Below are 26730 nucleotides of genomic sequence, written 5' to 3'. Positions count from 1 at the left end.
TTAGGATATGTACATTTTTTAGACATAATGCTATTGCACACTTAATAGAGTGTAAACATAACTTTTATACATGTGGAAACCAAAAATTTGTGAGACTCACTTTATTAGGATATTCACTTTACTGCAGTGGTCTAGATCCTAATTCCCAACATCTCTGAGGTATGTCTGCAAATGATTTTTGACTTGTGATTACTAACTTGAAATTATTAGGTTTTGACTACATTTATAAATAGACTGCTTACAGGAGGCTAGACTTCCTATAAATTTAATTACCAGAGTTGTTTAATTCCTTAGGTAGGTTTTAACTTGTAACTGTTAGCAGTTTGCCAGACATCTGAAATACATAATAGAATATATTAAATGCATCAATGAAATTTAAAATATTTATAGACATTAATTATTTAGGCCTTTAAATCAAACTGACAGTTTAAGGGACATTTAGTTAGCTTGACTTGAGTAGATTAAACATTTATTAAAAGGAAATAATTTATTTAGAGAAAATTTTCTAGATTTATAAAGATACTAATGAAGTTGAAGCTCCAATACTTTGGCCACCTGATGCAAAGAGAGTGAATGTTGGGAAAGATTGAGGGCAGGAGGAGAAGGGCTAGAGAGGATGAGATGGTTGGATAACGTCATCATCTCAACGGACAGGAGTCTGAGCAAACTCTGGGAGACAGTGAAGGACAGGGAGCCTGGAATGCTGCAGTCTGTGGGGTCACAAAGAGTCGGATGTGACTAAGTGACAGAACAACAACAATGAAGTGTGTCTGTGGTATAGCAAGACCTGCCTAAGTCCAGAAGTACAAGAAGCAATAGGGCAGAAGTCTGGGTAAGAATAAGGAGATAAGATATGAGTGGTCTCGGTGATTAGCTCTCTCTTTGCCCGACACTCTAATTTCATTTCTAAAACTTATCGCTTCTCCCAAACACATCAGGATGTTTCACACCTCATTTACTGTTTTAGGCACCGAGGAATATCAGTTCAGTCACTCAGTCGTGTCCCATTCTTTGCGACCCCATGAACCGCAGCATGCCAGGCCTCCCTGTCCATCACCAACTCTGGGAGTTTACCCAAACTCATGTCCATTGGGTCGGTGATGCCATCCAACTGAGGAATATAGGGAAGAATAATACAAACATCCTAATCTCATTGACTTCAACTACAGAAAAGAGACAAATTAAAACAAACAAATAAATACATAATTTCAAACAGTGGCAAGACCATGAGGATTAAAAAAAAGTAGGATAAAGGAAGACAGTGATAGGGAACGGTGTTACTGGAACTGTATTCGGGTAAGGCTCCTCCGAGGTTGTGATATTTAATCAGAGATCTGAATGAAGTCAGAGAGACATTCAGAGGAAGAGAATTTCAGATGGAAGGTCTAGTAAATTGCAAAAGCCTTGACGTGGGAACAAGCTTGGTGGGTTTATGGTACAACAAGGAGGCGACTGTGACAAAAGCAGAGTGAAAGTAAAGTCAGAAAGACAGCTGAGCGTAAATTATAGGAGACTGGTGTGTCATGACACAAAATCTAGATTTTATTATGAATGCCAAAGGAAGGTATTGAAATGTACTATTTGGCCTGCTTAGACTGCCTTTCTCCTCCTCGGTTATCTGGCTAACTTCCACTTGTCTTTCAAAGTCAGCATCATCTCCTGTGGGACATATTATCTCCAGATAATATGAATCGCCTCCTTCTGTGTGCTACCTCTGAGCAATAACGAATGACTGAACTGTGTGTGTGTCTCATTTCATTGTAGAGTAGCTCTAAAATTTAACGTAGTAGTAGGTAGTAAAGAAAGATTCCATAAAGGAAAACCACCCATTCAACGGTGCAAACCTTCACTTCTCTGGACCAATTCAGGTACCATTCACACGGAGGCGCATGGGTACCGGTTGCCCTGGGAGGTCGACTGCAACATTTCCCCACCTCTCTCTTGCCACCTGAGGCCAAGAAGGCTTCTCAGGACAGCCAGCCTCCCACTGTCAGGGGCCTGCTGTTTCCCCTTAGCACATCTATTCCCGCATCCTTCCTGGGCCCTGTGGTGGGATTTCGGATGGGGTGACCTTCGGGCTTCGCGTCTCTGCATCCACACTCCCGGCAAACGCTTCCGTGGCCCAGTCAACGCACCTTCTAAACAACGGGACTTAACAGCCGCGATGTCCACTGGCCTAGACAGTCCAGCTCCCGCCGCGCCTCCGTGGCACACCCTTCGTCCCGCAGTCGCCCTCACGCTCCCCCCCCCCCGCCCCGCCCCACTCACCTAGGATGCGAGTGACCCCCAAGGTCAGCTTCTCCAGGTGCGGCTTGCTGCTGCCCAGCAGCGGGGGCGGCGTCTCCTCCATGTCTCGCGTCCCGGCTCCGCGTGCGGCCGGGGAAGGGGAGGGGACCGGGCGGGGGAGCGGGGCGGGCCGGAGGGCCGGACACCGCCCGGGAGGCGCGGCCGTCAAGTTCGCGGCATGCCGGGACTTGTAGTGCTCGGCGCCTGAGAGGGCTACGGGGCGGAGATGAGGGGCCCTGGCTGCTCGGGCGGTAGTAGTCCCCCGAGGAGCTTGTTCCCACTGCCCCGGCGGATGCTCCACGCCACGCCGCCGGGACCCAGCGACCCCTCCGGCCGGACCGTCCCGCCCCGCCGGGGCCGGCCGCGCAAGCGGGGGCGGACCTCTATGTCGTGTGGCCAATCCGGACCGGGCCTGGGGGCCGGGGCGGGGCGGCCCCGGCACGACGCCCCGAGTGGCGGTTGTTTCAAGATGGCGGACGTGGCGGGCCCCTCCCGCCCGGGCGCGGCGGCGTTCTGGAGCCGGGACTGTATCCTTTGCCCGCCTGACAGGGGGCGCCGGCGCCTTCCCCGGGGCGAGCGGTCGCGAGGGACTCGAAGCGGAGGGGAAAAGTTCGCCGCGGACCCCGGGGGCGGGGCCGTGCTGTCGGGCCGCCGGGCAGTCCCCTTGCTTGGGTATTAGGTGGCAGAGAGCCTGCACTGTTTCTCCAGGCTGGAGTTGTAGACGTGGGCACTCGACCCAAGCTGTTTCCCTGCCCTCCTTGGCGGTGAGCTCCGGAAAGACGGCCTAGAGTCGGGGGCTGGAAGGGGCCCTCTGCCTGAGGCGACCTCCGGCCGGCCGGGTCTGTGCGGAGTGAGCTTGTTGGAGGAGGGCATGGTGCTGTTTGGTCCAGGATCTTTTCGTCTTGGTTTAGGAGTATCCCTGGACTGCACTGTTAGGAGCAGGTCAGGACCTCGTCGGACTTCTAAAGCCTGGCAGTGACGATGTATTTTCATACTTAGATCTTCAGAGAATCGTGGGACTTGTTTTCACACGGACGTGATCTGGTGATGCTGATGATGGAATCAGATGCGATGCAGATTTTAGGGCCTGGGAGTAGTGTTGATTTGTATGTAGGTTGCGGGTCGCCGCTAGCAGGGTTGAATCAGTTCTTCGATAGTTTTATGGTAGAGAACGGTGGCGCTTTTACCCTTGGAGTAATGAGATGTGTGACAAAACCGGTTCTTTTCCCTGCCTTAGGTATATTGTTCCAGATTGATCGTTGGCCCTGGTAACTTGCTTCATGTTCCAGGAGAGTTACCTGAAAGGAGGGCATTCAGTGTGTTGGATACCCACGGAGGCAAGCCTTTTTGTCTGTTTGCTAGGACTGGCCATAGCATTGTTAGAGGCATTGCTGTTAACTTCTGAATCATTCTTTGCAGGTTCTACTTAGCTAGTTAGTAAAACTTAAGAAGTTATGTTATCAGTTCCCCTTGTTGGATTACTAAGATTAAAGTGTCACGCCTTGAAGAGTGGAGTATTTTTGCATTTCTTGCTGCTGAGCGTTTGGTGTTATGGACTTTCTTAGCATTATTACCATTTGTGTATGAGAGGTTGGTGAGCATCAAGTGAAATCGTGATCCTACACTGTGGATAAAAAGCACACTGATACACTGTGAAAATTAAATATTTTTTTCTTTACCTGTCAGGAGAATATGTGCATCGGGAGCAACTGGACTGAATTAGAAGTAAGGAAATTGGGATGAGTCTTTCTCGTGAAACATTGCCTCTGCAATGTTAGAATTTTCTGATAGAGATATATGAAGATTATTAACTTACAGTGTGCTTCTTCAATGTAATCATTTTTATAACCATCTATGTGGCTTTCGTTATTATTCCTTAACTTTCTGTATAACCAATGCTATTGTGCTGATACAAAATGTATAAGGATATTGTTCTGAAGTATAGTAGAATGTATGTGAGGTGTGGATAGGGGAGACAGTCGGTTGCAGTGGGTATGATTAAGTTAATAGGTGTGTAAACAGAATCTATGCTCTTGGTCTTAGCAGCGTTGTACTCAATTATTTATGTAATCATATTACTCCGTATTTCATATAGATGTCGTATAGCCTTCCTTTTCTCTTACATTTTCCCTTACTCTGAAAATTAACGTAAAATACTCATCTTTGCAGTGAAAGTGAGGAGTTGAAGTTATTTGGGGGAAATGGTGGTGATTACGTTCTGTAGAAATTCAGATGTTTGAAAGGAATTTCAAGGTTACCAGTATCACCTGTTTACCTCCCTATTCCATGTAATGACCAATTAATATCCAGCCTTAAATATTTTCATGTTAAATCTCTAGGACTTAAAAGCAATGTCATATATGAATTTGTTACTGAATCTTTGCTAAAAAACATAATTATGAATCATTTGATTTAGTCATGTGTCTTTTGATCTTTCTGTAAAAAAATTTTTATTGGAATGTCTTTTGATCTTGATTTCTTTTCTCATTACACTGATGGCTTCCCAGACCACCCCTGAAGTTCTTATAGTTAGAACTTTCAATAGAAAAGTGCCAAAAAGTATATACCTGTAATCTGGTATTCTTTTCACACTATTCAGAGATTTTCAGTGCCTCACCTAAACAATTGGAGAAGTATGATTGAGAGATTTCCATTCCTAGATGTTTTTATCATGTGAGGACAGGTCATCTCTGACTGAAGGTCACCTTTTCATATTGTTGTTTTTATGAGTTGTGTATCTCCTGCACAGTATGATTCAGCAGTGCTATTTTGCACAAGGTATTTCTTTATACCCAGTGTGTAAACAGTGATATGCCATGTTGTCATTTTATGGCTTAAATCTACAAGTGAAATATACCCACTTTGGCCATAAACTGCTTTCCTTCTTCATTATAGCCCTTGGTAATATCAAAAGAAATTAATATTTTTGCAGTATCTGAATTTGATTGCTGAAGTGCACTTAAGTGTATTATCTTTAGCAGTATTATGAACTTGATATTAACAAATATGAACTATAAAGGACCTGGTCAAAGCATTGCAGTAGCTATAATCTCTGCCATTGAGTTTTCAATTAAATAGGGACTTTATGTTGATGTTAAAATAACATCAGTTCAGTTCAGTTCAGTTGCTCAATTGTGTCCGACTCTTTGCGACCCCATGGACTGCAGCACGCCAGGCCTCCCTGTCTGTCACCAACTCCCGGAGTTTACTCAAACTCATGTCCATTGAATTGGCGATATCATCCAACCATCTCATCCTCTGTCGTCCCCTTCTCCTTCCACCTTCAATCTTTCCCAGCATCAGGGTCATTTCAAATGAGTCAGTTCTTCGCATCAGGTGGCCAATATATTGGAGTTTCAGCTTCAGCATCAGTCCTTCCAAAGAATATTCAGGACTGATTTCCTTTAGGATGGACTGGTTGGATCTCCTTGCTGTCCAAAGGGCTCTCAAGAGTCTTCTCCAACACCACAGTTCAAAAGCATCAATGCTTCAGCACTCAGCTTTCTTTATAGTACAACTCTCACATCCATACATGACTGCTGGAAAAACCATATATGTCAGGAAAATCATTATGGTTAGTAATGATGATACATATATTGCTGATAAGTGATTCACACTCACAAGGTTATCGCAGAATGGGAAGTGCCAAGTTTATTTTCTTCACATCCTGTTGCTCTAGAAATAGGTATATTTATTTCTTCCTACCACTTCTGGCTTGGGTTTCTGCTTGCCACTTTAATTTCGGAAGCTTGGGTGTTAAAGACTCTTTATAACTTGCTGTACTTATCCTATTGAGGCACTTCCAGATGAACCAAGTGGAACCAAGGTGACACAGAGAACACGATAAGAGGTCCAAATTGTGTCTCTTTAACTTTCCCATGAAATATACATTTGTTGGGAATTGGTATTTGAAGAAGGTAAATATTTGGGTTCTCAAAAATAATGAGGTGAAGACAGATTACAAACAATTAGAAAGTATAGGTTGGTTGGAGGCAATTTCAAATATTTTGTCTTATTTATAAAAACTTTTGTTAAGGTCAGTTTATTTAGTGGTCTTATATTTGAAAAAGAAATTTGGTGTGGGTGTAACTAGTGGGGTTTGTGTGCATATTTTGCATAGGACAAAGAGAGAAAGACAGCATTGAGAGTTGTTGGACAGTGCCTCATGGGATTAAAGAAATACCAATTTAATTCGTTCCTAGATGGTTTACTATGATCCAGGCATTCTTTGATCTTAGAGATACAACATTGAACAAAACAATGCAGGTTTTCACTGGCTTCGTGCTTACATGTTAGTGAAATGAAATTAGTTCATGAATAAGTAAAATAATATTATATGATTATGGGTGCTATGGAGAAAAATAAAGCAGGAAGAGGGTAGCTGTTAATGTCATGGGGGTCTTTTGTGTTTTGATAACTGTTACTTTGTAGTGTTTTGAAACCAGGAATTGTGATGCCTCCAGCTTTGTTCTTCTTTCTCAAGATTGCTTTGACTAATTAAGGTCTTTTGTGGTTCCATCCAAATTTTAGGATTGCTTATTTTACAGTATTTCTGTGAAAAATGACTTTGGAATTTTGCTTTGAATCTGTAGATTGCTTTATGGACATTTTAGCAATGTTCTTTTAATTCATGAGCATGAATTTCTTTCATTTTTCTTCAGTTTCTTTCGTCAGTGTCTTATACTTTTCAGCGTACAGGTCTCTTACCTCTTTTGTTAAATTTTCTAGATTTTTTTTACTCTTTTTTTGATGCAATTTTAAATTGGATTTTTTCCTCCTAATTTGTCTTCCTGATGGTTATTCTTGTATAGATTTTTATTTATTGATTTTGTATTCTGCAACTTCTGTTTATCAGCAATCTGAATGTGATTATTCTAACAGTTTTTCAGTAGAATCTTTAGTGTTTTCTGTATGTAATATCATGTCATCTGCAAATGCATGTTTGTCAAAGGCTTCTATAGTTTGTTTTTCTTAAAGAAATAGGAAGCAAAGCTATTAGCTTAGAGTAAAGACGGGGGAAATGGTATTAGGTTTAAGGAGGGAAGAGAAAGTATAAAATATTTGATGAGCTTCTGAGTCGAGCAGACTCCTTTGTGGATGATCTAGAGAAGTGTAGTATGTTTTCCAGGACTCAGTTATGTCAGTCTTTCCATAGGTCATCCTTGGAGATGGAGAATATTCTGCAAATTCATCCCTCTTTTATATTTTAACTGAGGACTCTGTCTTATGGAGCATGTCCTGAGTCATCTTGAAATTTTTCCCCTCTGTACTTTTCCCATGTGTGTATTTCCAACAGCAAATAATTAAACAGTAACTGAGGAGTCCCAGAGGATGTAAAAAATGAATCTGCTGCTAAAGAGTCTGCACAATTTCAGCTTGTAAAGCTTTTGTTTTGGATTGGGTGTCAGTGAATTTGGAAATGCTCCACTCCAGTCAGTATTAGTTACAGTCAATTTCCTTGGACTAGTAGGTCTAATTTTTTGTTTGTTTACTTGTCTTATATGCCTCCTGAAATTTTCTGTGCTCATCCCTGATGTCTGAGGAAGTTTAAAGTTTTTAGAGGCACTAGGTACCAGCCAAAGTCTTGAAGCTGTGACAGTGCATATGCTGCTGAGGAGTTCTGAACCACCTAGCAGGTCAGACAGTAAGCACCACCACTGTGTTCCTTAATTTCCTCCGGGATTCTAGGCATTTCCAGTCAACATTCCTTGAAAAGATTCCATTTCTAGAATTGGTTCTAAACTGAAATATATTGGCTTTCTAACATGTTTTATCCACTGTTTTATTCCTGTCTGTTCCCAGGAGGAAATAGTTAATATTTGATGTGTCTACAAATTTTGGAAAACACAGTATTTCATAAAGTAATACAAAACTTTGGACTTTTCTATGTCATTTGAAAAATAATTGTTTAGACACCTGCTTCCTGTATGTGTAATAGAAGGTTATCAAATGGTAGACATACCTGGATTTAAATCTAGTTCTGAATAACATTTTATTTCTGAAAAGTAAACTTTATTATATTGGTTCCCTTTCTATATCGGTGTTCGGCTCAGCTGGTAAAGAATCCGCCTGCATTGCAGGAGACCTGGGTTCGATCTCTGGGTTGGGAAGATCCCCTGGAGAAGGGAATAGCTACCCACTCCAGTATTCTGGCCTGAAGAATTTCATAGACTGTATAGTCCATGGGGTCGCAAAGAGCTGGATACGACTGAGCGACTTTCACTTTCACCCTTTCAAAATTTCTCCTTTTGAAATTCGAAATAGTTCTTTTTTGTCTTAAATTTCTTCCACTTGTTAAATAGTAGGGCTTCTTGAGACATTTCATGAATGTACTGTGGAAGAATAAAAAATATTTCTGTGTTTGCATAATTGAGCTGCTCTTAAACAGTATTTGTTCTTCAAAGCTAAAACTCATTTTGAAATTACGTATTCATGCCTCAGATAACTTGTCAGTTCACCAAAGATGAGCACGATGGAGTGTTTAACTCCTTGTTTACAAAAGGAAAGAAAATGAGAGGAAACTATAGCAGAATTTATAGTGCTGGGTATGTCATTTGGGAATAAGCATGGATAAAACTTTAATGGAACAAGGCGTTCCAGCATTTTTACAAAGCAGATAGTTGTGAATATATAAAGATGAACTTTAAAAGATTATTAATTTTGCTACATTTGATTGCATTACTTCCTAGTTTTGTTTTTAAAAGCTAGTTACAAACTTCTAGCTCAAAAGAAATTGCAAATTACAACAGAAGTACAGAACAACAGCATTTGGATGTTGGATAATCTTTTCTAGTATTTTCCTTTATGCCTTCCTGCATAGTTTCTGATGAAGAACAGTCAGTAGTGTATGTTCCAGGTATGATTTTCTATATTAATTTGGTAAACTTCTTTGCTTCTTAAGAGTTAGAAGAAAATAAAACATTAGGACAACTTTGTAGGTATAAGTAGATGCAGAACAGTTCATCAGAACCTAGTTTTTTTTTCTTTTTTTAATATTTGGTGTGACCCCACTAAGATTTGAAATATTGCCTTATTTTAGGGTCTGGCTGGCAAGTCAGCTTTTGATGAATTTATAGAATACTTCGTTCATGGATTAGCAGATTCTTTTGTTACTTTTCATGTTCAAGTAATAGTCTAAATTTTATATTTCAAAGAAAATGTATAAACTTCATGATGTAGGTTTTATGTAACAGACTTTGAAGTTTACTGGTTGTTATGAGATGAGTTGTAAAACTGAACCATTGGAGGCACATCTAATTAGGTGAAAATTCAGATTTTTAGTTTCCAATAAGTTAAGGTACATATGGCATGTTGTAGTTTATTGGTTTTAATGTGATTTACAAATGTTCACATCCCCTTTAAAAAATATTTCAGTTGAATCTCTAATGCATTCACAACACAGTCTTTTCATGACTCATTATTTAGTGCCAGAGCCTTAAAATTAAGTTTATAAAGAGATTTGCCTATCAGGTGCCATACAGTAGAGGGTATCAAGGAAAAGGTTGCTAGGGGGAGGGTTTAAAAGAATGAAAAGATATAATTTTGAAATCTTGTTTTGATGGAAATCCTTAGGAATTTCTACAGAAGGAAATATCAGGTCAAGACACAAGATGCTGAATCCAAAAGCTGATGTTAAAGTCAAGACCTCCAGGGTGACTGCTACTCCAGTCTCCACGGAGTCTTTAAAAGGTGCAGGAGATTCAGTTGATGAACAGGTCAGTAATTTCTTTTTTTCTGTTTTATTTTTTTCCTTATTCTCCAATCTTTATAAACACTGGCCAATGAGTCATTTTTCTGTGCTGGCCAATGACTGATAGGTCAGTGTGGAAGAGTCCTTGAAAGAACATTAGGTGATCTACAAGTATTTTCAAAAGATACAGAGGATTCAGGGATGCTTTATTAATATTTAGTATGAATATAAAGTATATATATTACTCAAAGCTTTTGTTACAGAATGTTCAGGCTTACTTTAAGCCTAAGTTAAGAAACGTTTATTGTTTTCATAAGTTTCAGAAAACTTACATCCTGATCTGTGTGGTGTTAGTAAATCAAATTGACAGCAGTTTTTTAAATTTTATTAGGTATTCTTTATGATTTTTGTTCATGTAAATATGTTAGTTGATAAATAATCCTTTGCATATAAGAAAACGCTTTGTTAAAATTAGCATATATTATTATTATTATTATTTCCTTCACTTGTCAAATACTATCATGAAGACTTTATTTTTATCGCTCAGTCATTTATTTCTCCCTTGTCTGTCTTTGCCTCTCTAACAGTGTCTCTGCATTCCTTTGGTACGTGCCCTGTCTAGTTCATTTATTTTACTTTGCATGTGTGCTAAGTCACTTCAGTCGTGTCCGACTCTTTGTAACCCTATGGACTGTAGCCTGCCAGGCTCCTCTGTCCATGGCATTCTCCAGCCAAGAATATACGAGTAGGTTGCCATTTCCTTCCCTGTTATTTTACTTTATATTTTGTCTTCTCAACCAGAGGTTAAGTCAGGGTTTGACAGTCTATGAGTTGTAGGCATCTGCTTTTCCCTGTTTTGTGAGTCAAGTGTTACTGGAACACAGCCTTTCTCTTAACATTCTTTTAATGTCATCTTACTGCTGCTTTCGTATTACAGTGTCAGAGGTGCTGTAAAGATGTATGCCTACAAAGCCAAAATCCTTTACTATTGAACTCTTTATAAAAAAATGTTTTTCAAAAAAAAAATGTTTTGCAGTACCTGGTTTATGTTCTTGAGGAAATGTTCAGTGTCTAATTTTGTTACTTGTTACTCTTGACCCTTGAACAACACAGGTGTTAGGGGTGTTGAACCCCATGCAGTCAAATATCTGCATATAATTTTTGACTCCTCCAAAACTTCTCTAGTAACTTACTGTTGAATGAAAGCTTTGCTGATAACATAGTTTACACATATTTTGAGTGTTATATGTATATATACATGTATTTTACACATTCATGACATGCCTAACTTTTTCCTTAATTTATTTTTATATATTTCTTTAGGGTGTGTGGTTCATTTACAAGTTTTTTCAAATTGTCTTAAATCTCCAACAAGTTTTCCAGTGTATTTATTGAAAAAAATCTGCTTATAAGTAGACCTGTGCAGTTCAGACTCACGTTGTTAAGGGTCAACTTAACACGTTGGGTCAACTTATCACGTTTAGTTATCTACAGGATTTAACTGTGATTAGCTCAAATCTTGCATGGGCTTCCCAGGTGGCTCAGTGGATAAAGAATCCACCTACCAATTTTGAACTGTGGTGTTGGAGAAGACTCTTGAGAGTCCCTTGGGCTGCAAGGAGATCCAACCAGTCCATCCTAAAGGAGATCAGTCCTGGGTGTTCACTGGAAGGACTGATGCTGAAGCTGAAACTCCAATACTTTGTCCACCTCATGCGAAGAGTTGACTCATTGGAAAAGACCCTGATGCTGGGAGGGATTGGGGGCAGGAGGAGAATGGGACGACAGAGGATGAGATGGCTGAATGGCGTCACCGACTTGATGGACATGAGTTTGGGTAAACTCCAGGAGTTGATGATGGACAGGGAGGCCTGGCGTGCTGCAATTCATGGGGTCGCAAAGAGTCGGACACGACTGAGCAACTGAACTGAACCAATGCATGAGATGCAGGAGATGTGGGTTCAGTCCCTGGGTTGGAAAGATTCACTGGAGGAGGAACTGGCAACGCACTCCATTATTCTTGCCTGGAAAATCTCATAAACAGAGGAGCCTGGCAGACTGCAGTCCATGGTGTCACAAGGACATGACTGAGCTCAAAAGTCCTGTTATGTTGCTTATATCCCCAGTATATCCACTTCACAAAAGCTGTTCCCCATTAATCTCAGCTGCTGACAACCGCTAACCTGCTTTTAATCCCTGAATATTTGTCTGTTCTGAATATATCATATAAATGAAATAATGTACTTTATGGTCTTTTGTGACTGGCTTCTTTCACTTCAAGGTTCATCTATGTTGTATCATGAATCATTGCTTCATTCCTTTCTATGGCTCAGTGCATGTTTTGTTTAACCACCAGTTGAAGGACATTTGGATTGTTACACTTTTTGGCTAATATGAATATGCTCCATCAGCATTCATGCACAGATTTTTGTATGGATTTCTGTTTTCAATTTTCATGGGTACATATCTAGAAGTAGAATTGCTGGGGCATGTAGTAATTCTGTTTAAGCTTTTGATGTACTGCCAAAGTAGCTATACTGTTTTACATTCTACTAGCAATGTATGAGAATTCTAGATTCTCCACGTTCTCACCAATGCTCTATATCCATTTTTTTTTGTTTATAATTGTAGTAAATTTGAAGTGGTATCTCATGGTTTTGATTTGTATTTTCCTAATGGCCAGTAGTGGACTTCACTGGTAGCTCAGATGGTAAATAATCCACCTGCAATGCAAGAGACCCAGGTTCGATCCCTGAGTGGGAAAGATCCCCTGGAGAGGGGAATGGCAACCCACTCCAGTATTCTTGCATGGAGAATTCCATGGACACAGGAGCCTGGTGAGCTACAGTCCATGGGGTTGCAAAGAGTTGGACATAACACACACACACACACACACACCCCCACACCTGGTGAGCTACAGTCCATGGGGTTGCAAAGAGTTGGACATAACACACACACACACACACACACACACACACACACACCTGGTGAGCTACAGTCCATGGGGTTGCAAAGAGTTGGACATAACACATACACACACACACACACACACACACACACACGCCAGTAATGATCATCTGTTTATGTGCTTCTTGGCCATTTGTATGTGTGTTCTTCACAGAAATGTCTGTTCAGATCTTTTTCAATTTGAGTTATTTGTCTTCTTATTGGTGAATTGTAAGAAGTTATTTATAAATTCCACCTCTGAGTCTCTTATCAGATACGTTATTTGCAAATATTTTCTCCCATTCTGTGGGTTGTTTTTTTTCACTTTTTTATTGGTGTCCTTTGAAGCTTAAATGTTTTAAATTTTGATGAAGTTCAGCTTACCAATGTTTTTCTTTTATTGCCTGTGCTTTGCTGTCGTGTCTAAGAAATCATTACCTAAACCAAGTTCTCAAAGATTTATACCAGTATCTAAGAGCTTTGTACTTTTAGATATTACATCTAAGTTTTGATCCATTTTGATTTACTTTCTGTAGATGGTGTGGGTAGTGACCCAGCTTTATTCTTTTGCATGTGGATGTCCTCTTGTCCCAGTATCATTTGTTGCAAAGACTATTCTTTGTCTTGCCACCCTTGTTGAAAAATCTTTTAATCGTAAATGTAAGTGTCTATTTCTGTAATCTCAGTTCTATTCCATTGATCTGTATTTCTGTTTTAATGCCAATACCACTCTGTTTTAATATATTGTAGCTTGGCAGAAGTCTTGGAATCAGAAAGTATAAATAGTCCAAGTTCTTCTTTTTCAAGGTTGTTTTGGCTATAATGGGTCCTTTGCATTTCCATAGGAATTATGGAATCAGCTTGCCAGTTTCTGCAGAAAGTCAGCTTGGGATTTTGGTAGAAATTGTGTTGACTCTTTTTAAAAAAAAGTTGAAAAATACAGTTGATTTACAATAATGTGTTAGTTTCAGGTATACATCAAAGTGATTCAGTTTTACATATACGTGTTTATAATTATGTATGTGTGTATATATATACACATATATTTTCTTTTTAGATTCTTTTCCCTTATAGATTATTGTAAAATATTGAGTCTAGTTCCCTGTGCTATACAGTAGGCTCTTATTGGTTATCTATTTTATATATAATACTCTGTATATGTTAATCCCATAAATTGATTGGGAATCTTTTTTTTTATTTTAATTTTTTATACAACTTTAAAGGTTACTTTCCACTTACAGTTATTACAATATATTGTCTGTATTCCCCGTATTGTACAGTACATCCTTGAGCCTTGCACCCCATAGTTTGTATCTCCTACTCTGCTACCCCTACCTTGTGTTAAATCTTTAGATCAATTTGGAGAGTACTCTCAGCTTTATAATATTGTCTTCTAGACCTTGAATATGGTGTGTAAGTTGTCTATTTATTTAGATCTTTAATTTCTTCCAGTGATGTTTTATTGTTTTCAGTGTACATGCCAAATTTATTTTCAAGTTTTAAGTATTTTATAGTTTGTGATGCTACTATTAATGAAATCGTTTTCTTAATTTCATTTTTGGATTTTTGACTGCTAGAAACATAGTTGATTTTTTATCCTGTAACCTTTCTAAATTCATTGATTAGTTCTAATCTAATAGCTTTTTGGTGATTTTCTTACAATTTCTCATATACAAGATTATGCCATCTGTGAATAGAGATAGTTTTACATTTGCCTTTTCAGTTCGGATTCCTTTTATTTCAGTTGTCTTGTAAAGAGATTTAAAAATGTGACAAACCTTATTCCAAATCGTTTTTTCATACTGATAGTCTTTTGGTTCAGTACCGATTATTGAGGGAACCATTCATTTCTGCATTGAATTGCCATGATGCTATTATAAATCAAGGAGAGACTTAAGATTTCACTACAAGTCTGGCATCTGTGAGAGGAGAAGGAAAGAAAGATTGGCAGGGAAGAGCCTCAGACTTCCTTGCAGTCTGAGATAATATATGAAAGATGTATTATTCTTCCCTTATTATAGCATAGCATCTTATTTGGTAATCTCTAATTTTGTGTTTATCATTCTGTTGTTTCTCTTTATCAGGGGTTGACAAACTATTTCTGTAAAAGGCCAGATGGTAAATGTTTAGCCTTTGTGAGACACATGGCCTCTGTTTTAATTATTTAATTCTACCATGATAGTGTGGAAAGTGCCATATGTATGTCAGTGTATAAATGAATATGCATGGCTGTGTTTTAATAAACTTCTTTTTCCAAAAATAAGCTTTCAGCCAGATTTAGCTTGCAGTCGTAGTTTATCAACTGCTGTCCTATATGGTGTAAACACGTATTTGTTTTTCAAACAATGGTGGTGGTGCAGTCACTAAGTTGTGTCCACCTCTTGCAACCCTGATGGAGTGTGGCCCACCAGGCTCCTCCGTCCATGGGATTTTCCAGGCAAGAATACTGGAGTGGGTTGCCATTTCCTTCTCCAGGGGATCTTTCCCAATCCAGGGATTGAACCCACGTCTCCTGCATTGCAGGAGGTCTCTTCTCAGCCACCAGGGAATCCCATAGTTTTAAGTATATTTCCAACTTTTTATGAACGTTCTCATCATATTGTCTGATTTGGTTTTTTTTCGTTCAGTATTATGTTTCTGAGGTTTATTTATGCTGCATGTTGTCATATTTAGTTTCTTTTCACTGATATTTCAATCAGGGTTTACTCAGTTATTTCAACTGAGAGTATGTTTAGTATATAAAAATTTGTTAAACTGGTGCTGGAGAACTGAAAGGCAAAAAGGGCCACACTAATTTATCATGTACGTAATAACAGCAAGACACAACCACCATCTCTAGAGTTGGGAAAACAGAACAAATCGGAATTATTAAAACCTCGAAACTTAGAGGAGGGGCCACTTAGAGCTGAAATTTGGACCTTTGATGATGGGGAACTAGCCTAAGGGGTATTGCTGTCTCCAAGAAGACGTAACAAAGGCTGGTTCTGTGAGGCCTGGAAGAATCACCAACTGGAATGGGTTGTTCTTGCCAGGGTGAGGATCTCTGGCAGGGCCAACACTGAGAGAGACAGAAAGCAATAGAAAGGAATGTGTCCTTTCTTCCTCTCAGAGCCTCTCCTTCTCCCTGTTGGTAGAGCTTCGTAGAGAACAGGCTTCCCTGGTGGTTCAGATGGTAAAGAATCTGCCTGCAATGTGGGAGACCTGTGTTCAGTCCCTGGGTTGGCAAGATCCCCTGGAGGAGGGCATGGCAACCCACTCCAGTATTCTTGCCTGGAGATTTCCCATGGACTGGAAAGCCTGGCAGGCTGTAAGTCCATGGGCTCACAAAGAGCTGGACATGACTGAGCGACTAAGCACAGTATAATAGAGAATGATGTGGCAAAGGAGAATTGAAGTTTCCAGAGCCTCAGCCTCACAAAGCAAAGCAGGGTAGGGTGAGTTTGAAGATGGATTAATGTCAACTAACAATCAGTAGCTGCAGAATTCCATTGTATAAACATACCACTGTTTAACTTTGGTTGACAAACATTTGTGTTTTCAGGTTTTTGCCTGAACACAATGCTGCTGAAGTTCTTGCCTATTTGCAAGAGTTTCTCTTTTTTGTTTACTGAAATCTCTTAATGGGTTTTCAGCGATTTTTCCCTTTGTCAAATCCAGTGACTCCTTTTAATATTCTGTTTTTTGATTATTACCACTGTTAACCCCACATTCTTCTTAAAATTTTTTTCTCCTACAATATTGTATGCTTCTGATCCTCCTTTTGTCTTTTAAGTTACCAGTTTTATTTTCTTGGATTAGGAGTTGATTTTTAAAAACTAGTATTTTTTCTTAATTTTAAGGAAAATTTTAAAACATAGAAAAATATAAAGAAAATAATAAAAATCTAAACATTATGGATAGCAGCATATGGCTGAATTTTAAATTTTTATGTTTTTCTCTGACTTGAGATCCAGACCCACATTTCCAGCTTCCTGCCTAAACATTTCCTCATGAATGTCCTCCTGGCATCTCAAACTGACCATATCTAAAATCTAAAACCAAATTCATTAAATGTTTTTTTTTTTTTTTAACCATATCTTGTTTCCCATTTCCTTTTTCTCCCTTATTTTTCCCATCTTTGGCTAACAGTGCTTCCAGGATCCATTTTAGGGGTCTTGGATTATTCTTGGCCACGTGAAGTAATTGGACTGATTTACTTTGTGGTTGTATAACTGCCAATGCCAAAGATTATTTTTTTAAACATCCCTTTTATGTGTTACCTGCGGGTACCTTGTGAATTCCTAGATTTCATGGCTTTAAAGATCCCTCTTTGATGTTCATGTACTAGGAGAACTTTTTATAGTTTAAGAGGTAGGATAGTACAGTGGGTAAGAACATAGACTGTGGAATCAATGCTTGAATCTCGATTTTGCTACTTAACTGCTATATTCCTAGGCAAGATATGTACCCTCACTATAGAATAGGAATAATATCTACCTAATAGCATTGTGGTGAAAATGAAATGTATTAATAAGCATAAAATACTTAGAATATTCCTAATAACACTAGATATAATGTTACCTAGTATTACTATTACTCTTTGATCTAATACCCTTTGGAATGAACCTTGGGATATATTGAGAGCTTAGAGACTGGTGTCTCTGCTGCCAGCCTTAGTATACCTTCAAGCAGCCATGGGACTGTGGTGTCAGAAGGGATCTCAGTATCTTCCATTAGGTGTTTGTTTCTGTGACATTCACCAAGGGAAAGTTGTTTCCTTATTATTCCCTAATACTTAAGTAGGCACATTTGTGCCTGTGAGTTCTTACTCTCTGCTTTTCCTGTGTAAATTTCATGATGTCCCCTGGTGGACAGCCGTTCCTTAACCTGTTTTGAGCTCACAGTAGTTTTAAATGAAATAGATAGTCTTCTAACAAATAAAAGAGATCCAAGAAATTTCATCTCCTGTGCTAATTTTAAGAAATTTCTTGAAGTCTTGAAAATTGTTTTTTGTGACAGTTAATCAGAATGATTTTTGTTTGTTTGTTTTAGAGTTTCTGCAGGGGAGAAATAAAGAGTGCATCACTGAAGGATTTGTGTCTTGAAGACAAAAGACGCATTGCAAACTTAATTAAAGAACTGGCCAGGTGAGACAAAGCCTTATATGAAGTGTATTAGTATGTGAGAGAGAATATTTTTTTAAAAATAGAAAATTAAAAATATGTTCTGATGTCATCCTGTCATTGGTCTTATGGGAACAAAGACTTTTAGAAAAAATAATATTCTGTGGTGCCAAAAAGAAAAGTAGAACACACACACACACACACACACACACACACACACACACACACAAACATAAAATGGAAAAGAAATAAACAGCAGAACAAACACTCTCCAATTTGTGTTTTTTGGTTTATTCAATTTCCCATTTGTTTCATAGAAATATCTGCAGCGGTCATGTATCAAGAGGGAACATTTTGAAACTTAGCTCTTCTGTTGATGTAGGTTGATATTGTTGTAATCAGAGGCATAGCAGTTACTTTTGGTTTTGCTTTAGCATCTGAAATGGAAGAGAACATTCATTTTATTGTCATCTTTCACAAGAATACTTGTCAGTTTGCTAACTTCTGATAGTTTCAAATAAGGGGTTTTCAATTTTGAGAGAGTTCTTAGCTGTTTGGACGTATTATTCCAGTTTATTAATGATGTGTTTGAAGCATATTTACTTTGTATAATTTTTTCTTAACATACATGTCAAGCTTTGAGATCTTAATAAATGAAGATGTTTGTATATATAAAATATAAATATATCTATAATATAAATTATAAAAGTTAAGTTTAGAGGAAGGCCATACCTAAACATTGATAAAATAGTACTAATTTTTATCATTGAATTGTATGTTTGAATATAGTAGGTCTTTTTTCTTCTTTCTTTTTTTTAAATTAAAGATAGCTACATGAAATGTTTCATCTTAAGGCCTTAATAATGTTTGTAGAGGATGTTCTAGATAGACTGAAGTTAAAAATTACCTTATTAAATCGTAGAATCACAGGTATAGAAGACAAAAACAATGATATTTGGGGGATTAGATTACAGAGTATGAGAATTCAAAGTACTGCCTTAGTCTGAATTTGATATGCCACTTGATTAAGCAGTAACCTCTTTAACTGGAATTCTTTGACTATTCTGCTCCCTGAAGTAGACTTTTCATTATCTCAAGTAGTGTTTTTTATAATGAGAAAACATTTGATTCTTAAACATTTAATTTATGATCATCTTACAAGGCATTTTTTTTTCCTTTTTTTTTTTTTTTACCATGGAGAGGGATGTGAATGTCCTTGCAGCTATTACAATTAGTTTGACATCATATGTTAATAGTCCTGAATTGCCTTATTGGAGAAGGAAATGGCAACCCACTTCGGTATTTTTGCCTGGAGAATCCCAGGGACAGAGGAGCCTGGTGGGCTGCTGTCTATGGGGTTGCCCAGAGTCGGACATTACTGAAGCGACTTAGCAGCTGCAGCAGCAGCATTGCCTTATTGTTCTGATACATGTTCAGCTTCCAGGCTTAGAGAACACTTGACATCTTAGAGCATATTGTTTAGGTTTCAGTAAACTTCTGCTTTCTAGCAAAGTGTAAAATTCTTGGTAGAGTCTCAGTGTGTTAGTACAAGATTACTACAAATTTGACTGCTAAAAACCCCCATTACCACGATCAGTTCAATTCAGTCGATGAGTCATGTCCAACTCTTTGCGACCCTATGGACTGCATCCAGGCTTCCCAGTCCAGCACCAACTCCTGAAGCTTGCTAAAACTCATGTCCATCAAGTCAGTGATGCCATCCAACCATCTCGTCCTCTGTCGTCCCCTTCTCCTCCTGCCCTCAGTAGTTCCCAGCATCAGGGTCTTTTCCAGTGTGTCATTTCTTCGCATTAGGTGGCCACAGTATTGGAGTTTCAGCTTTAACATCAGTCCTTCCAATGAATATTCAGGACAGATTTCCTTTGATTTGATTGGTTTGATTTCCTTGCTGTTCAAGGAACTCTCAAGAGTCTTCTCCAATACCACAGTTCAAAAGCATCAATTCTTCAGCGCTCAGCTTTCTTTATGGTCCAACTCTCATATCCATACATGACTACTGGAAAAACCATATCTTTGACTAAATGGACCTTTGTCAGCAAAGTATTATCTCTGCTTCTTAATATGCTGTCTAGGTCGATCATAGCTATTAATTTCATGGTTGCAGTCACCACCTGCAGTGATTTTGGAGCCCAAGAAAGTAAAGTCTCTCACTGTTTCCATTGTTTCCCCATCATTTTGCCATGAAGTGTTGGGACCAGATGCCCTGATCTTAGTTTTTTGAATGTTGAGTTTTAAGTCAACTTTTTCACTCTTTTCTTTCACTTTCATCAAGAGGCTGTTCCATTCCTCTTTGCTAATTACCATAAGGGTGGTATCATCTGCATATCTGAGGTTATTGATATTTGTCCCAGCAATCTTGATTCCAGCTTGTACTTCAGCCAGCCCGGCATTTCACATGATGTGCTCTGCATATAAGTTAAATAAGCAGGGTGACAATATGCAGCCTTGACATACTCCTTTCCCAATTTGGAACCAGTCTGTTGTTCCATGTCCAGTTCTAACTGTTGCTTCTTGACCTGCATACAGCTTTCTCAGGAGGCAGGTAAGGTGTTCTGGTATTCTCATCTCTTTAAGAATTTTCCACAGTTTGTTGTGATCCACACAGTCAAAGGCTTTGGCATAGTGTATAAAGCAGAAGTAGACGTTTCTCTGGAATTTCTTGCTGTTTCTATGATCCAGTGGATGTTGGCAATTTGATCCCTGGCTCCTCTGGCTTTTCTAAATTCAGCTTGAACATCTGAACATTCTCAGTTCAAGTGCTATTGAAGCCTGGCTTGAAGAATTTTGAGCATTACTTTGCTAGCATGTGAAATGAATGCAATTGTGTGGTAGTTTGAACATTCCGTGGCTTTGCCTTTCTTTGGGATTCAAATGAAAACTGGCTTTTTCCAGTCCTTTAGCCACTGCTGAGTTTTCCAAGTTTGCTGGCACACTGAGTGCAGCACTCTCACAGTATCACATTTTAGTACTTGAAATAACTCAGCTGGAATTCCATCACCTCCACTAGCTTTGTTCATAGTAGATGATTCAAAAGGCCCACTTGACTTTGGACTCCAGGATGTCTGGTTCTCATTGTGATTATCTGGGTCATGAAGATCTTTTTTGTATAGTTCTTCTGTAGTCTTGCCACCTTTTCTCAATATCTTCTGCTTCTGTTAGGTCCATAGCATTACTGTCCTTTACTGTGCCCATCTTTGCATGAAATGTTCCCTTGGTATCTCTAATTTTCTTGAAGGGATCCCTAGTCTTTCCAATTCTATTGTTTTCCTCTATTTCTTTACATTGATTATTTAGGAAGACTTTCTTGTCTCTCCTTGCTATTCTTTGGAACTCTGCGTTCAGATGGGTGTATTTTTCTTTATCTCCTTTGCATTTAGGCTTTCTTCTTTTCTCAGCTATTTGTAAGTCCTCCTCAGAGAACCATGTTGCCTTTTTGCATTTCTTTTTCTTGGAGATGGTTTTCATCACTGCCTCCTGTACAATGTCACGAACCTCTGTCCATAGTTCTTCAGGCAATCTCTCACATCTTATCCTGTGAATCTATTTCTCACTTCCACTGTATTATTGTAGGAATATGATTTAAGTCATACCTGAATGGTTTAGTGGTTTTTCCCTACTTTCTTCAATTTAATTCTGAATTTTGCAGTAAGGAGTTCATGATCTGAGGCACAGTAAGCTCCCAGTCTTGTTTTTCCTGACTGTATAGAGCTTCTCCATCTTTGGCTGTAAAGAATATAATCAATCTCATTTTGGTGTTGACCATCTGGTGACGTCCATGTGTAGAGTCTTCTCTTAATGTTGTTGGAAGACGGTGTTTGCTATGACCAGTGCATTCTCTTGGCAAAACTCTGTTAACCTTTGCCCTGCTTCGTTTTGTACTTCAAGGCCAAACTTGCCTGTTACTCCAGGTATCTCTTGATACCTTGATACCTACTTTTGCATTCCCGTCTCCTTTGATGACAAGGACATCTTTTTTTTTTTTTTGGGGGGGGGGTGGTTAGTTCTAGAAGGTCTTGTTGGTCATCATAGAACTGTTCAACTTAGGCATTACTGGTTGAGGTATAGACTTGGATTACTGTGATATTGAATGGTTTGCCTTGGAAACAAACAGAGATCCTTCTGTCATTTTTGAGATTGCACCCAAGTACTGCATTTCAAACTCTTTTGCTGGCTATGAGGGCTATTCCATTTCCTCTAAGGGATTCTCACCCACAGTAGTAGAGCGCAGTTGTGCAGTAGTTTGAGCATTCTTTGGCATTGCCTTTCTTTGGGATTGGAATGAAAACTGACCTTTTCCAGTCCTGTGGCCACTGCTGAGTTTTCCAAATTTGCTGACATAGTCAGTGCAGCACTTTCACAGCATCATCTTTTAGGATTTGAAATAGCTCAACTGGAATTCCATCACCTCCACTAGCTTTGTTTGTAGTGATGCTTCCTAAGGCCCACTTGAATTCACATTCCAGGATGTCTGGCTCCGGGTGATTGATCACACCATCATTATTAATTGGGTCATGAAGATTTTTTTGTACAGTTCTTATATGTTTTTTTTTTCCAGTTCTTATATGTTAAGTGTTTATTTTTTATAAAAAAAAATCTACCAAGCTGGTTCCCAATATGGTTTTGCTATTTCACAGTCCCACTAGGAATGTATGAGCATTCCATCATTCTGCATATTCAATAACTCTTAGTATTGTCATTTCTCTAAATTTTGATGATTCTAATGAGTATAGTGATATCTCCTTGTGGGATTAATTTGTGTTCCTTTAGTGATTAATGTGTTCATTGGCCAGTTTTCTTTTGTTAAGTGTCTGTTCACATCTTTTGCCTTTTTTTTACCCACTTACCCTCTTCCTTCTTGATAGTGAAGTATTAGAGTTCTTTATATATTCTAGATGTAAGTTGTCAAGAATTTGGTTTTCCCCCCATCCTGCAGCTTGCTTTTTAATTCTCTTACTATTTTCTTTTGAAAAGCAATTTTTAAAAATTTTGCTCAACTTTCATTTATCAATTTTTCTTTTGTGATTCATGTTTTTAGTGTTACATGTAAGAAACCTTTGCCATCCCGTGGTGGCAAAATGTTTTTCCTATATCTTTTTGCAGAGTTAGCCTCAGCCTCCTTGTCAAAAACCAGTTGACCATATATGCATGATCTCTTTCTGGGCACTTTATTTTATTCCATTGACGTGTACCCTTATGCCAATACTATACTAACTTAATTATTGTTATTTTTTCAGTTAAGTCTTGAAATCTCATTGATTTTTTTTTGTTTGTTTTGAAAATTATTTGGGCTCTTTGAGGTCCTTTGCATGCCACTAAATTTTAGAGTCAGCTTATTAATTACTAAAAGAAAATTGTCTTCTGGAATTTTGTGTGAAGTATATGGAATTCGGGCTTCCCGGATAGCTCGTTTGGTAAAGAATATGCCTGCAAAGCAGGAGACCCTTGTTCAATTCCTGGGTCAGGAAAACCCACAGGAGAAGGGATAGGCTGTCCACTCCGGTATTCCTGGGCTTCCCTTGTGGCTCATCTGGTAAAGAATCTGCCTGCAATGTGGGAGACTTGGGTTCAGGCCCTGGGTTGGGAAGATCCCCTGGAGAAGGGAAAGGTTACCCACTCCAGTGTTCTGGCCTGGAGAATTCTGCGAACTTTATAGTCCATGAGGTTGCAAAGAGTTGGACACGACTGAGTGACTGAGGTAAATATGAAATTTACTTCAGGGAAGATCCAGGGAAGCCAGTGGCTCAGTGGTAAAGAAGCTACCTGCCTGAGGCGCCCTTGCAGCGTCTCATGCAAGCGGGTCATGGCTGGCCCTGTGGGGGGCGCAAGGCCCAGGGCCCTGGACCTGCTTTGGGCTCTGCCTCGTGTGAGCCTGGCTAACTTGAGGCCGAACCCAGGCTCCAGGAAACTGGAAAGAGGACGAAGAGGTCAGAGAAGAGGTAGGAAGTGTGGCAGGGGCCACAAGGGAGAACATCAGAGAGGAACCTGGCCCCAGCTGGGCTTTGAAGGAGGCCAGACTCCATTTTACCTTCGAATCCCAAAACACGGGTTTAATGAAGGACACAGCTTCAGAGGCCAGTATCAGCCTTTGAGTCTTAACAGGCTTCAGTACCTGATTGACTTGGGCCGTGTTGATCCCACACAACCTATTGACTTAACTCAGCTGGTCAATGGGCGAGGTGTTATCATCCAGCCATCTAAAAGGGACTATGGAGTCCAGCTGGTAGAGGAGGGCGCTGACACCTTTAAGGCAAAAGTTAACATCGAAGTTCAGCTAGCTTCTGAGCTGGCCATCGCCGCCATCGAGCTGAATGGGGGTGTCGTCACGACCGCCTTCTACGACCAGTGAAGCCTGGAAATTCTGTGCAAACCCATCCCATTCTTTCTCCGTGGGCAACCCATTCCCAGGCAGATGCTCCCCCACCAAGGCACTAGTGCCCTACTACACTGATGCTAGAAACCGAGGCTACTTGGCGGATCCCGCCGGATTTCCTGAAGCAAGACTGGAGCTCGCCAAGAAGTACGGCTGTATTTTACCCGACATCACTAAAGACGAACTCTTCAAAATGCTCCGTACTTGGAAGGATCCACAGCAGACTTTCTTTGGTCTGGCTCCAGGATGGGTGGTGAACATGGCAGACAAGAAGATTCTGAAACCTACGGGTGAGAAGCTGCTTGAGTACTACCGCTCCGGTGAGAAGCTGCTTGAGTACTACCGCTCCTGAGCTCTGTCCAGGGGAGTCAGTGGTAGGAGGGCACCGGAAGGGGCGGTGACACGTGTTTCCCATTGCATTGGCTCAGTTTATGGTTCTGCGACGGATGACTTTTTCTGTGTAATCACGTCTTTTTTTTTTTTAATCAAAATTAAAAATACAGTAAGCAAGGAAAAAAAAAAGAAGCTACCTGCTGATGCAGGAGTGCAGGAGTCAGAGGTTCGATCTCTGGTTCAGGAAGATCCCCTGGAGGCGGAAATGGCAGCCCATTCCAGTATTCTTGCCTGGCGAATGACATGAACTGAGGACCCTGGTGGGCTACAGTTCATGGGGTCGCACAGAGTTGGACACAACTGAGTGACTGAGCATGCATGCATATGGAATTTGCGGATCAAAGTGAGAAAAACTGACATACACTGAGTCTTCTAATCTGTGAATGTGTCATGTCTCCATTGTTTTTTTAAATTTTCATTTATTTTTTCCTGCATGATTTGTAGTTTTCAGGTACGAGTATAAAATATGCTCATATTTTATAGTATTTATTCTTAAGTATCTTATGTTTTTGATACTACTTTAAATCATGTAATTTTAATTTTATATTATACTGTATGCTTAATTTCATTTCTAATTTGAAAGCAACAGAATTGAGCTTTTAATATTGACTTGGTATCCTTCAACTTCTTAAAATTCACTTGTTATAGTAGTTTTTTTGCAGAGTGTTTTGTATTTTCTACATTAAGCATCATGTCATCTACTTATCTAAACAGTTTTTTCTTTCCTACCGATAGGTACTTTGCTTTCTTTTCTTGCTCTTTGGCATTGGCTGGGACCTCCAGGACAATGCTAAATGAAAGTGAGAAGAGGGACATCTTTGCCTTCTTTTTCTTATCTTACCCCTTTCACTGTTAAGTACAATGTAAGCTGTTGGTTTTCTGTAGATGTCCTTCATCAGGTTGAGGAGGTTTATTTTTGTTCCTAGTTTGGTGAGGATTTTTTTTTTTTTATTTTGTCATAAATTGGAGTAGAATGTGTCAAATGATTTTTGTTCATGTACTATGCTGATAACATGTCTTTTCTTTTTTCCTCTATTACTGTGATAAAATACGTTGGTTTTTGAGTGTTTAAGTTACCTTGCTTTCCTGGTCTAAGCCTCATTTGGTCATGGTGGTTTTTGGTTTTCTTTTTTCTGTGTTACTGAATTTGATTTACTAATATCTTATGAAAGATTTTTGTATCATGAGAAATGCTAGTAGTTTTCATGAAATGCCATCATGTATTTATTAAATTTTATGTTTTGATTATGGTAAAATGCACAGAAATTTTACCATCTTAACCATTTTTTAAGTGTACAATTCAGTATTATTAAAGATATTCACATTGTTGTTCAGCCAGTCTCCAGAACACTTTTCATCTTGCAAAACTAAAGCTCTATGCCCGTTAAAATTCCCCAGTGCCCCCCTCTGCCTGCCCATGGCAATCACCATTCTACTTATTCTGTCTGTGAATTTTACTGTTCTAGTACCATATTGTGGTAAAATACGTATAATATAAAACTGATCTTTAGAGACATTTGTTGTTGTTGTTGTTTAGTCACTAGGTTCTGTCCAACTCTTTGCAACCCCATGGACTTCAGCACACCAGGCTTCCCTGTCCTTCACTGTCTCCCTAAGTTTGCTTAAAATTAGGTCCTTTGAGTCAGTTATGCCATCCAGCCATCTCATCCTCTGTCGTCCCATTCTCCTCTTGCCCTCAATCTTTCCCAGCATCAAGGTCTTTTCCAGTGAGTCAGCTGTTTGCATCAGGTGGCCAAAAGTATTGGAGCTTTAGCTTCAGCACCAGTCCTTCCAATGAATATTCAGGGTTGATTTCCTTTAGGATTGACTGGTTTGATCTCCTTGTTGTTCAAGGTACTTTCAAGAGTCTTCTCCAGCACCACAGTTCAAATGCATCAGTTCTTTGGCGCTCAACCTTCTTT

At 39.3% G+C, this 26730-nt stretch overlaps 2 protein-coding genes and 1 pseudogene across 11 annotated transcripts in view; 2 read left to right on the top strand and 1 right to left on the bottom strand.

Annotated features, from left to right (window-relative positions):
- Positions 1-2411, bottom strand: part of TPGS2 (tubulin polyglutamylase complex subunit 2) — a 60367-nt gene extending 57956 nt beyond the window's left edge. For 4 of the 5 annotated variants that reach the window (XM_061130727.1, XM_061130730.1, XM_061130731.1 and 1 more), the window contains exon 1: positions 2269-2395. Coding sequence is in view for 1 of the 5 variants with exons in the window: in XM_061130728.1 (XP_060986711.1) it covers positions 2269-2350 (82 nt within the window). In the remaining 4 variants the exon portion in view is untranslated. Of the gene's footprint in view, positions 1-2268 lie in introns of all 5 variants that reach the window. The other variant, XM_061130728.1, reaches the window with a different exon arrangement.
- A 317-nt stretch (positions 2412-2728) lies between these two features.
- The window catches only part of KIAA1328 (KIAA1328 ortholog), a 406212-nt gene continuing 382210 nt past the window's right edge, over positions 2729-26730 (top strand). For 2 of the 6 annotated variants that reach the window (XM_061131342.1, XM_061131346.1), the window contains exons 1-4: positions 2754-2813; positions 9107-9142; positions 9859-10001; positions 17954-18048. In XM_061131342.1, the coding sequence (XP_060987325.1) occupies positions 2756-2813; positions 9107-9142; positions 9859-10001; positions 17954-18048 (332 nt within the window). In that variant the 5' untranslated portion in view covers positions 2754-2755. Of the gene's footprint in view, positions 2814-2895; positions 3051-7085; positions 7923-9106; positions 9143-9858; positions 10002-17953; positions 18049-26730 lie in introns of those variants that run through there. The other 4 variants (XM_061131341.1, XM_061131344.1, XM_061131345.1 and 1 more) reach the window with 4 other exon arrangements.
- On the top strand, positions 23846-24767 carry LOC133047429 (large ribosomal subunit protein uL15m-like; annotated as a pseudogene).

This window comes from Dama dama, chromosome 27 (assembly GCF_033118175.1).
Source record: "Dama dama isolate Ldn47 chromosome 27, ASM3311817v1, whole genome shotgun sequence".
Classification (NCBI taxonomy): domain Eukaryota; kingdom Metazoa; phylum Chordata; class Mammalia; order Artiodactyla; family Cervidae; genus Dama; species Dama dama.
The sequence above is the reverse complement of the archived record's forward strand: the minus strand, read 5'-3'. Positions and strand labels throughout refer to the sequence as shown.